The sequence below is a fragment of the Macrobrachium nipponense genome, chromosome 5 (genome assembly GCF_015104395.2).
Source record: "Macrobrachium nipponense isolate FS-2020 chromosome 5, ASM1510439v2, whole genome shotgun sequence".
Lineage (NCBI taxonomy): Eukaryota > Metazoa > Arthropoda > Malacostraca > Decapoda > Palaemonidae > Macrobrachium > Macrobrachium nipponense.
In genome coordinates this window covers 52,718,995-52,731,914 of record NC_061107.1, presented here as the reverse complement: position 1 = coordinate 52,731,914, position 12,920 = coordinate 52,718,995, and the positions used below count along the sequence as shown (strand labels likewise).

At 37.9% G+C, this 12,920-nt stretch overlaps 1 protein-coding gene and 1 long non-coding RNA gene across 4 annotated transcripts in view; one reads left to right on the top strand and one right to left on the bottom strand.

Annotated features, from left to right (window-relative positions):
- Nucleotides 1-11,164, top strand: part of LOC135215300 (BTB/POZ domain-containing protein 7-like) — a 295,047-nt gene extending 283,883 nt beyond the window's left edge. For all 3 annotated transcript variants that reach the window (XM_064249859.1, XM_064249857.1, XM_064249858.1), the window contains 2 exons: nt 9,733-9,909; nt 10,344-11,164. In XM_064249859.1, the coding sequence (XP_064105929.1) occupies nt 9,733-9,909; nt 10,344-10,562 (396 nt within the window). In that variant the 3' untranslated portion in view covers nt 10,563-11,164. The remainder of the gene's footprint in view (nt 1-9,732; nt 9,910-10,343) is intronic.
- The window catches only part of LOC135215301 (uncharacterized), a 61,861-nt gene that overhangs the window by 29,976 nt on the left and 18,965 nt on the right, over nt 1-12,920 (bottom strand). The window contains exon 2 of the long non-coding RNA XR_010314666.1: nt 982-1,108. This is a non-coding gene — a long non-coding RNA (uncharacterized LOC135215301). The remainder of the gene's footprint in view (nt 1-981; nt 1,109-12,920) is intronic.

Here is a 12,920-nt window from a genome sequence, read left to right as displayed (position 1 = left end):
GAGATTCACAGATTTCTCTATGGAATATACATATATAAATATTATTTGGAGAAAATTTGCCTATTTGTGGTATTTTGAACAGATATTTTCACTAATTACTATATGTATTTTCAAATCATTTTCATGACTAAATGCACTTTTTGTGATTAGGATACTTAGGTATAAGCATTTTTAGAGGGAATTTTTGTGTTTGAACTACCAAAATAGGCAGTTCTCAGCAGTTTTAAGTGGTGTTAAGTTTTCACAGATTTGAGCTATTTGTAGGGTGTGGTATTCATCCCCCATGAATCCTGGGGAATTACAATTCATCAAGCTAACTTTAAGAATAGAATTGGTTTTGTTCATATGAATTACATACTAACGTTTCACTAAATTTTGGATCTAAGTGCTGATTGATATGTTTAAACAAGTGAAGCAGTAGATTAATCATTCCATCTTATCTTTCTGATGGTCTCTTTTAGTGATGGACATGAGTGAGAATACTCTTCACTAGAGTGCTTCTCATCACTTCTTGTTTTAATTATCACCCTGTCCTGTCCTCCTATGTGCCTTTAGTCTTATCTTACATTCATTAGGGTGAAAAACTCCACAACCCCATTACGTATTTTTCATCACTCCATAAGTTTGTAGATTAAATGTTTGGATGAAAGTTTCGTTGTGTGTTAGTATAATCCAAGTTTACTTAACTAGAATATTATACTGTTTTATTTACTGTAGATAAAAGTATATTGTGCTGAATCATTTGCTTGTAATGTAAGTGCTTATGATATAGACAAGATAATAGACAGGGAAATTAAAAGTCTCAAGGAGAAGAAGGAAAGTAGCAAGAATAAATAAAAAAGATTCAAGGATTATATTACATCATAGTAAATTACATGAGGAGTAAGGCTGTAAAAAAATAATCAAGTGTGCAGACCTGGTTGACTAGATATTTAGTTAAAAGCCTTTGAGAGTACTTAGCCCTCTCCTCCACATACTTACAGTTGTTATTTTTTCCTGTTTGTAGAAAAAAGTAGAAGTAGGGACATTGATGAACTAAATTGAAAAGGTCCATAGGAGTGCTGTAAATTTTACTAATTCCATCTTCATGCCCTGACAACACCCGTAGCTGTTAATTGAGAAAGAAAAAAACAGAAAAGGTTTAATACATTAAAGCTGTTAGAAGATGAATATCAAGAGGCTTTTGCAATTGAATTTCAGAATAGATTTGTAGTTGACATCATAGGTGCTGGAAAAGAAGTATATGTTCTGTATTGCGGTATGTGGTAACATGACATAGGGTGGTGATATAATTGAAAATAGACAATTTTAAGGGAGGAGACAAAGAATGAAAAGTAAAACTTGCTGAGTTCTCAATTCTAGTTGTGAAGTTGACAGAGCCATGTATTCTGGGAGTGAAATTAATGATAGGGTAGCAGTCAGAATTATTAAAAGATATCCATGGGAGACGAGAAAAGGAGGAAATACTTTTCACCATCAAGGATGGATCAATAACATCAAAATAAGAAGAAAGACAGAATTTCCTCCCACATGAATACAAACCTTCAGTCTTTACATATAGAAATGCCTCCTACATATGGAAATGCCTTCAGCCCAGCTGGAAACTGGCTGTTCAATTCTTAACCCTTAAGAGTCAGGCTAAAAAATACATATGCAGCATCCCAGGCTGGGGAAACTTTGAAGTCGGCCAATTTATGAAAAAAATACATCAGTGGGAAGAGATAGATATGCAAATGCACATGGTGTAAAAAAATTCTAAAAAATGTTCATTACCTTCCACGAAAAGTTGTGAAAGACTATATTTACAACCCCTTGTTGGGGCCTCATTTACAAGACAGTGATAAATTTTACTAAGTCATACATGTTTTTTCTAATTTTATTGTGTAAAATTATAATTACACCTCACACAATATCAAAACAGATAAGAATTAGAATCGGTACAAATTCTGAGTATATTTGTTATAAGATATTTTAAGTAAACTTACTGAGATCAAAGATGCTATAAATTTTTTGGAATTCTACATGTTTTTTCTAATATTTCTTTGCATTTTTCTTTGCAAATTTACAGTTATAATCGACATACTGTCTTAAAAGATAAGAATAAACTAACAAACTAACTGGGTGTATTTTTGAGCAAATATATAAAAAGATATCATGATAAAGAGAGAGGCAGTACATGCTCTCTTGAAGTCAAGATCACAACTGATTCATGAGTTGCCTACTTCATTGATCTTAGCCAGTCTAAAAGTTGCCATTAGTGAATTTATGGGCTACAGAAGTAGTGGAACCTCTCTCCTGCCTGATTCCCTCAAATTGATGGTGTTTAATATTGATGGTCACCTTCAGTGAATCCATCCACTACCCAAAACCTCTTATTGCCAATCATATGAGGGTGTTCGTCCATTAGGGGTTAACAAGGTTGTTAGGTAGTTAACTATTGGAAGTAAGGTGGGGAGTCCCACCTGTCCTCCAGTGCATTCACTTAACTTTCTGGCTGCCAGACGAGAAGTACACATCATGCTCACAGCCCACCAAACTGGTTTTCCTTCAACTTGCCCAGTGTGATCCTGGTTTTTATGTTGTGATTGTTCCTTATGGGATATTTACATATAATTGTATTACTGTGATTGCATATTGTAGTGTAGCATGTCCCCACTTGAGACTGATCCGCACTCATTTTTCATTAGGGCACCCAAAGGAACTCTTGTGTGGAGTGACATGATTGGCCTTCGGAGCAATGGGTGCAGTTTGCTCGGAAGAGGTGATATAAGAGGAAGGATTCCCATGCATTGTCAGAGGGATACATGCCCCCGGTGACGCTACATTGACTCTGGTGACACTAAAGGTTGCCAATCCATCAAGTTCCTTCCTTCCTCTAGTGAAACTGCCTCTTGATGGTACCTCTCCTCAGGGAGAGGTTACTCCTTCATGTTCTCCTATTGCTTTGTCAATGGAAAGTTTGGTTGGGGGGGGAGGCTCAGGCTGTCTCTGTTCATTTGGAGGAAGAGTAATCCTCCCTAAAGCAAAAGGAGACAGCCCCAACTAACTTGACTCTTCAGGTTAGCAGGAGATCCAGGAGACATTAAGGGAACTTAGGAAGTTATGCCCTCCGTACGTCTTTCCGAGGAGCCTTTGACACGGGGGTAGATAACGCACTTTCAACCCCGATATCAACTAACTCCTGTGACAACTGCTCCTGTAACCTCAGTGCCGTGGTTGGTATGGTGTTGGCATCCCACCTCGGTGGTCGCGGGCTCGATTCTCGGCCATTCCATTGAGGAGTGAGAGATGTGTATTTCTGGTGATAGAAGTTCACTCTCGACGTGGTTCGGAAGTCACATAAAGCCATTGGTCCTGTTGCTGAATAATCACTGGTCCCATGCAACGTAAAAACACCATACAAACAAACCAACCATGATTATGGCCACAGTTGTAATTTAGATTGGGACCACAGCTATAGCTGTGCTTCCCACTGTCACTCATTTTGCTTTGATCCCGTTGACCTCCTTGCTTCCTCCAACATCCTTCTTCCAGGGGATGTTCTCCTTCAAGCCTTAGTTGAGAAGTATCAACTCAACAGCAAGAAGAGGTCTAAGAAGAGTCCTTGTCAATTGTCCTCATTGTTGTTGTCTTCGTTGTGTCAATGTCTCCTCCTCTTCTCAAGGTCCCTGTATGTGGACAGATTGGAGGAAGGAGGAGGTCGCTTCTCTCTAGTGTAAGAAGGCCCGAAGGCCTTCGCACGGTCAGTCTTCTTTCATGGAAGAGGCCCAAAGATCTCTCTATTGCTCTCCAATGTGTCTGTATATGGGAACTGCTGCATGGGGCTCTCTGGACTCTTGTGATGCAGGAGCAATAGGTGCATGGGTCTCCACTGAGAACCACAGTGTGGTTCCAAACACCTATGTCACCAGTACTGATACCAGGAAGTCTCCTTCCAGGGCCGTTAAAGAGCCTTCCTCAGCTTCACAGGGCTCCACGGACACCCATGTCACCAAAGGTGCATGGGTTTCTACGAAACCCTGTTTCACAGATACCAGTCCAAGGACTCCTGTGACACTGGTGAGTGCTTGCGGTCCATGGACTGTGACGCTTCCCATCGGGACGGAGTGAGCCCACAGCATTTAGGCACTGCCTCACCCCATGCCTGTTCCAGCATGGAAACAGTGCCAGGGTCCTGAAAAGGTAAAGGTGCCCCGCAGGTCCACTCACCTGGGAAAGCTACAAGGAGGTCCCTTGTCCAGTCTTCTTCACTTGTAGAGGACCTGGCCTCAAAGAAGACTGTTGCTCGTCTTCTGGATAACCCCCTTTCGTGTTTGCGGGAACAGGTCCACTCTGCCAGACCCGTCCAGCAGTTGTTACTGTGGGTTGACAGTCGCTCACGGCTGTCCTCTCCTGGTGGAGCTTCAGCCTCCCGCAGGTCTGTGAAGAGTGCTAGACCCTTCTCACTTGTCCCTTCAACTTCCTGAGGTTATACCAGGAGCCGACTCATATAGGGTTTGTAATTGAAAGGCTTCTTCCCAACCCAGCCCCACAACAAGTGCTTATCCCTCCTGGCTCAGTTCTAGGATTGGAACAGTCATATGCTCAAGTGGTGGAGAGGGCCTCAGGGGGATCTGAAGAGGTTCTGCCGAGAGAGTAGCCTGGTATGACCGTGACCTGGAAGGCCTAAGGGTCTTCTTCCCCAGGACATGGACAATCCCCAACTAGAGGACCTGTGTTGATAGTGTGAAACTGATTCGTCATTATAACGATCTTTGGGAAGAGACCTTGGCCATTTCCATGGATTGTCCATCTGCCCTCAAAGCTTTCTGGGGACTGCAGAAGGAACCCAAAGCTTCTTAGGGCCTACCATGGTCTGATATTGCCAAAGGGGCTCTAGACCAAGTGAGTTCTCTCAGATCTGGCAAGGAAAACTCACATTGTTCAAGATACTTCCTCCCCCTCTCCCATGTCAGAAGCGTTTCTACATGCCCTTAGAGAGGCCACTCCTGACCAAATAGGAGTCAGCAGCACTGGAGTTGGCTGCCATGGCAGCATTCCAGGGAGTCTCTTGGGTCCAGGATCAGTTCCTCGTCTACTATGGTCTTGAGAAACCCTGAGGAGGAAGCTACATTCAAGGGGCTGATGCTATCTGGAGGTAGGGCCATTTGCTATCTTGCCCACCAGACAGCAAAATTGTAGGCAAATTTGGTTTTTGAAGAGGATAGATCCAGCTTTGACTCAAATTTCCAAGTTTTTCACTTATAATTGTAATAAACAACTCATCAGAGCATACAATGCATTTGATAGTTACTACCCAGAAGCGCAAGGTGAAATGACACCCTATCTTCCCTTCCTCTTAAGTCACTACACTCGATACCACACATGAGTGTTGCCATGTGACTCATCTGTTTCAGAGAGAGGTTACAATTTTTTCCAAATACAGAGGTACCTCGACATACGAAAGGCTCAACTTACGAAAAACTCGAGATACGAAAACAAATGCGAAGATTTTTTGGCTCTACATACGAAAATAGTTAAAGTTACGAAAGGTTGTTGCTGTAAAGTCCTGAGATTCGCCCGGACCACCGAGAACAATTTTAAAACTCGCACGCCGCCAACAGAGTAAACTTGCCACCATCCTCCCGCTCTCCCATTGGTTCCTGATGCTAGTCACTTTATAAGATCCTGCTCTCCTATTGGTCAGCATCTACCCCTTGTTCTCTATGTATTCTATTGGTAAAAGGATGCTGTAAATTGAAAAACTTATTCATGCAGTACATTTAATTAAAAAAAAACATTAGAATAGAAATGAATGGTTATTATACTGTTTGTTTGTTTCAGTAGTTGAAAAGAGATAATGAAAATTTATGGCTTACTGTGTGCTAGCAAAAAGTGATTGCTTGGCGATCGTTCGGTACTCGTAAGTGCTGGATGTAAACAGAAGTTTGGAAGCTTCTTTTTTTTTTTTTTTTTTTTTTTTTTTTTTTTTTTTTTGGGTTGTTTATTATAGTTAATGGTTACTTAATAATTATTTGAAATGAGTAGATGCAATACATTTAATAAAAAATTGTGAATTAGATATCATGAAATATAAAATAAATCAGACTGCTATCATCGAAGCCAACAAATATGTATTTTCTAGAATTCTTCTTCTGTTTCAATATTACGTATATGTTTCATTAAAGCTGTCAGTAACTCATTATATTCATTAGGTAAAGATAGAAAGAATAGAAATGAATGGTTATTATACTGTTTGGTAGTTTCATTAGTTGAAGAGAGATACTAATGAAAATTTATGACTTACTGTGTGCTAGTTAAAGTGATTGCTTGGCGATCGTTCGGTACTCTTAAGAGATGAATGTAAACAAACGATTGGAAGTTTTTTTTGTGTGTGTGTGTGTGTGTGTATTATAGTTAATGATTAATTAATAATTATTTGAAATGAGTACATCCTGATTATTTATACATTTTATTGGCATATTCTAAGCTTTTAGCTTCTGAGGTTTAGATGTCAGAATCATAGACTAGGCTACAGTAGCAACTGCTAACATAGGCTAGGCTTATTGCTAAGGGACATATGCTAAAGTACTAATATATGCAGTAAAAATGGGGTTGAACATTACATGCAATTGAATATTACTCAAGTATATACAGTATTTTGCCTTTTTGGAGTCATATTTCTTCCGTCGGATCGGCGGCGTAACCCTAGAACATGTGTTGTAAGCATGGAAATTTAATTTACTGGGGTGTTTTTGTAGGGCTTGGAACAGATTAGGCGTTTTACATGTAAAATGCGGTTCAAGATACGAAAAACTCATGATACGAAGGCCGCCTCGAAATGGATTAATTTCGTATCTCGAGGTACCACTGTACTAAAGTTTTTATCATCTATATATATGAATGTGTATGTGTGCATATATGTATACACAGTATATTTCTAAATGTCTGGATCTAGGTAGCCAGCAATAATGTTTGTTTTGCTTTACCGTATGCTTGGTAGTGTGTACCACCTTCGCGAGCACTCCAGTGCTGTTTGTTATGCACCAAACCGTTCAAACCAAAATTACTGCATCATAAAAATTCTAGAACTGAGAAGTGGATGGGTGGTAGTATGTACATACCACCTTCTTGTAAGGTACCATGCAATAGTCTTGAATGGTGGTACCGTGTACCCCAAAACAAACTGTCAGTAAGGAAGGGGTTAATCATTGTTATTTTTAATTTCTGCATTAGTGAAATTGAATGGGCATTATTCATTTAATAAGTTTATAAACAGTACTATGTCTTTGATTTTATTACATATTCTATGTTTTTTATAGAAAAACATTCATTCTTTTTAAAAGTGCAACCATTGTTATTATGACATCATAGGATGTGACGTCAGGACACCGAATAGCCGAATAGCAGGAGGCAAAAGATGTAAACAGTGGAGTTCGGACCAGTAAGATGTTTTGTTTGGTTAACGAGAGGTTTCCTATGTTTAGGTTGTAGGTTATGGGTTGTAAGCCTTTTTTGTGGTTTGTTGTGGTCATAGGTTGGATTATAAAAGAAGGGCAATGTGAGCAGGTGAATAGGTTGCATAATAGTAGCATTTTGGACGGGTTAAGCTAGAAAGAAATTTATTGGGTAGCAGAGCATGATTGATAAAAAGTGGACAGATCAGAAGGTAAACTTTTGGAGGTGAAATGGGGAAGGGACTATCCGAGATGTAATGAGATACAGGGTGAGTGTATAGAGTGGAGAGGACAAGTCGAAGATTAGGTTGTGGTATGGTCTCACAGACTTAGGGCCGTATATTTTGTATGTAATTATCATAGCCACGTTCCTTATACCGTCCTGTAGAGCATTCTCCGGCCTTGGCTGGTGATGTATAATTCACATATATTCAATGTTTGTAGCCAATATTATCAGTATAATTATGACACTGAGAAAACACAAATCAGCTTGCTCCAACCCAGTTTTCTCTCTCTTGCTGGTCGGGTACTACATATCCGTCCACACACTGTACTTATAAACCTTCCATACCTGTAATAAAGTTAGTACTGCACTGCTTTACCTGCCTCTCTGTCTAGTCCTCACAGTAGAGACTTCTCAAGTGGAATATTTAACAAAATATATTTATTTTCAAGTTAATATTAAAAAAAATTTAACTCCACACATTCTCTTTTCATTACTAAGAATTATTATCATAAAAACAAGGGAAATATGGCATAATTTTTGCTCTCTTGAAGTTGTAAACAATTCGTGGCACCACCCTGTTTGCCATGCAATGAACTAATAGTGGCTGAATCAAGCCAAACTATTGGGACAATAGAATGCCCATTTAAAGAAGTTCAACTGTATAGCTTTTATTTACAAAGTACATATATTAAAGCCTTATTTATTGTTTTAGCCATAGATTTTAAGGTTTTCAAAACCTAGGCTAGGCTAGATTATTGGCACTGAATAACCTTTCTCTTGGCCACCATTCCCAATATTTTTATTTTCATTTTATGGTTTTTTCTCTCTCCATGTTGCCGTCGTAATTCCAAGTTGTTGTAAAATGAGTAGTCTTTAGATGAGGACTACAGTAATGCCTCAGGTTACGAAATTAATCCGTTCCGAAGCGGCCTTCGTAACCTGATTTTTTTGTATCTAGAACTACGTTTTACATGTAAATTGCCTAATTCGTTCCAAGCCCTACAAAAACACCACAGTAATTTTTATAATAAAGATAAATTGACCAATAAACAATGAAATACAACAATTTGGACCATTCAATACTTAACCTAACCGTTACTGTACCTGTAAATAAAGTGTATTAGTGGACAAGGTACAAGAAATACTGTGTACACATGTACGTACGTATGTAGTAAAATGTGGAACCTTACCTTTCGAGTGAGGTGATGTCCGAAAGTGGTGACAGAGGGGAGGACAAACGGCAGAAAACATGAACACTTAACTTTAAGAAACACATTAAAAAATGGCAGAAAACATTAAAATTAAACTTTACAAAACACATTAACACTTCTTGATTATCTCCATCTTCGTCTCCATAGAAAACATCCTCGTCTTTCCATGAACTTCAGCAACATTCTTGGGACCCATGGCTAATAACGTAAGTCATTAAGTTCACACACAACATGATAAAGTAACTTACAGTACGACGAAAGTGAAATCACTAAAATGAATTTATGTTAACAAACTAAATATATGTAAACGAACGAAATCCTGGTCAAGGAACGCCTTTACATAGAGGCACGATGGGACAGATGCTGACCAATAGGAGAGCAGGATCTTACGGCGGTGACTAGCATCAGGAACCAATGGGAGAGCGGGAAGATGGTGGCGAGTCTACTGAGTTGGTGGCGCCAGTTTTAAAATTGCTCTCGGACTTTACCCTAGTGCAACATGAATTATTTTCCTACACAGAAGCAAAAAAATCTTTGTCTTTGCTTTCATAACCTGAATTTTTCATACGTAGGGACTTCCGTATGTAGAAGTTCCACTGTACCTGTAGTTGGACCCACCCGGACACCATAAATGAAATATAACGTGTACAGTGCAGTACTATACTGTGGTCCATTTTTATACAGTATTCACACATACAGGGTGGTAGTTTGTTTTCTTAATTTTTTTATCAACCTCAGACATTTAAGTACTTATATAAACTTGATTGGTTATCACAAAGTTTTAGTTGATTGGTTTACTTATGTCAGTATATATGTATGAAGGTGATGTTATTTATTATTTCCATATCTTCTATCTCAGAGTGATGAGGGTCACCTGAGTGATGTCATGCCAGATGTAGCTCTGGCTTCCTCATCACTTTCACAACTTCACTTGAGCAGCACCTTGGATAGTAGGAACTTGGGAAGTTCTGAAGGCCTGGAAGATTTAGAAGTAACACAGATGTCTTTGGATCTTGGAGATGGTTCCCACCACCAGGTAAGTTTCCTTAAAGTGTATTTAGTAAGTGGAATGGGGGTGGGAAAGGTTGTCTGTGTTCTGACTTAACCATTGAATATTTGTTCATCGTGGGGTACATGGAAGTTTTCGGAAAAAAATTAGTTGTGGGTTTTAAAAGCAATTGAAAGAAAAACTTGTTTGATATTTTAATGGAAAATAAAAGTTATTGTTTTTAATGAAAAGAATAGACCTAAAAATTTACATATTTTAGGCAGTTTATATAAAATATATACTGTTCAGTATACCAATGCACATTACATGTTTGTTTATAGGTGTTTGTTAATTGAAATATTAATATAAAACTACTTTAAGATTCAAGAGTTAAATTCCATGTTGGAATATGAAGGTAAAGAGAGATGTGATTGAAAAGGTAATTTTTTCTTTCGTGATTAATTATATTTATCTTGTAATAGGTTGGTTCTCACCTCACCCTTGGTGGTTCTCATCGCCGACGTTCAAGCAGGAGACGTCGCTTGCCTCCTCATCTGACCCCACCACCTCCCATGTCTGGTCACCACACATATGGGGGCCCCTTACCCCGCTCACCATGCACCCCACCTCTTCGACCTCACTCCACCACTGCCACCACCACACGACATCATGCTACAACTATGCCACCGTTATTTCTCTGACATCAGCCTTTCCACTCCTTACATTACCGCAGTCACAGTCATCGCCATTACCACCAGACTCGTCATTCACCTCCAACTAGACCACGCACTCCCATGTTTTGAATAACGCGGGGTGTTATTGCTTTTTTATTCTGTGTGTTAGCATCTGCTGAAATGCGTAAAGGTAATTTTCGTAAAAATCTTCAGGCATTGAGTGCTGAATAGGAAAACCCTTATTGTTAGTACAAGACCGTAATTAAACCTCTTTGAAACGAGTCTTGGGTTTAACACGCTTTCCATCACTGCCTAATAGTTCGTGTTAATCCAGAAGTTATTTTGTAACAAATTGGTAATTCATTGTGAGACAGTGAACATTTACTCATCATTAATGACTGCGGAATTAAGGAGTGGAACCTGAAGAAGCATGTTTTGCATAATCTCTCATATTGGAAGGTTCTCAGATTTCCATTTTTTTTTTTTTGTCTTGTAAAAAAATTTAATATCTGCCACATATTTCAGAGTTGATAAGACATTAACTTAAGATTCATATAAATTATGTTTTTCTGCATAAGCTTATGTGATATTTATATGTAATAATTATGAGCAGCATTATTGGTAATAGTGCTAGTGATGTGGTAAGTCACTGAAACTGATGTACATCAGGAACTTTTTTTTTTTTTTTTTTTTTTTTTTTTTTTTTGCAGTATTTTATGTGTGCCAGCTCAAACCGCACCTCCACGGAAGTCCTAGCTCTGCTGTGCAGAGTATATTGGAAAGAATGCCTTTTATAAAAACCCCTAGGCCCACAGTGCAGTAGCCACAAGTGAATGTATACCTCACATTACAATCAACTGATCAAAACGGGAAACTCATGGATGATAGTTGTTATTTATGTATCCAGGGCCATTATTCAAACTTTATTGGGTTATCTTTTTTTGTGCCATCTCAAAAGTGGTTTGGTAAAATGTAATTTGAGATAGTATGCCACAGCATAAGCACCATGAATCTCAATACAGCCATACAGAGTGCTTATAAAAGTAGTGATAATTTTGTACCAAAGTGTTATCTGTATGTTCATGGTAGTGAACTCATGCCTGTGTTTGGTTGGTTTTTATCTTGATACTAATTTGTTTCAAAACAAGAGAGTATTATAGTGTAATAATGTTTTTTATGTATTGATAGTCCCCTGAAAAGATATATTGAATGGATCATGTTTCCTCAGTCCTTTCTGTGGACAGTGAGTGATTGACTCATGATTATTAAATCAATAGTTAGAAAATTAGGTATGACTCTTTACACATTAGATCGTTTTTTAAAAGCTTAGTAAGGGTTTTAAGTTGTTCAGGACAGTCTGCTCATTATTCAGGTCAAGAGCAAGAAAAATACAAAAGCAGACTCTTCAGTATAGTATCTCAAATTTTTTTGAGTTAGAATGGAATTTTTACCCTTATGTGTGTGTGTGTGTGTATGTGTATTTTACAAGCATATTCTTTTGCAGTTTTCACTCCAGGTATTATGAGTTAAGTATGAATGTATATTGAAAATCTGTAATTTTGGAGGTAGAAAACTCAGAAAATCTTTTTGGATTACAGTTATATAAGTTTCAATTAGTTACATACACATGCAAGACTTTTCAGGTAGGCATTCTAAGTTGAAAATAAATGTTCGGGATGAATACAAATAACCATTATTTACATAATATTAGATGAATATAAATTTTATTTCAGCCCAATGAAATTGTGTACTCAACAGTCTGGTTAAACTACCTAACACTTTCCTATCTGTATAGTTTGAGCACTGAGCCTACCTGAGACCCAAGTTGTCTGGGAGCGCTCGACAGTGCGAAAAAATAACTTTCGAAAATTCAGCAAAACTAGAAATTTTATGCCAACAACGTTCATTTTGCTGTCCTTTTTTTCTAAATGTTTATATTTTATGGTGGAATAGTCAGAATAAGAGTCCCAGCCCTCTAAATACGAAAAAATGTGATTTATTTAACGAAAAAAAAATCTTTACTTATTTTTATATTTTTGTTCGTAACCCAAAAACTATGAAAGTCAGGCAAATGAATTATTTATTATAAGAAAGCTTACATAATTCTCTAAATATCGACATATAAAACAATGCAAAACGAATAAGTCCAGTTGGTGAAAAAATTGATAAAAAAAGAGGGTAAGAAATAGAGTGCTCTGCCCAGTGTATGGTGAATTATCGCTAGAAATTTTATTTTTTTTAAGAGCCCTATCTTGGTTATTTTTCATAGAAATTACTTTGTAAATATACGCAAATGTAGAGGAAAGATTGAGGAATAAAGTAAGAGTCAAGAAAAATGGCTTTGGTAATGGCAACAGTTTCAGTTTGATGTTATAAGTTGATCGA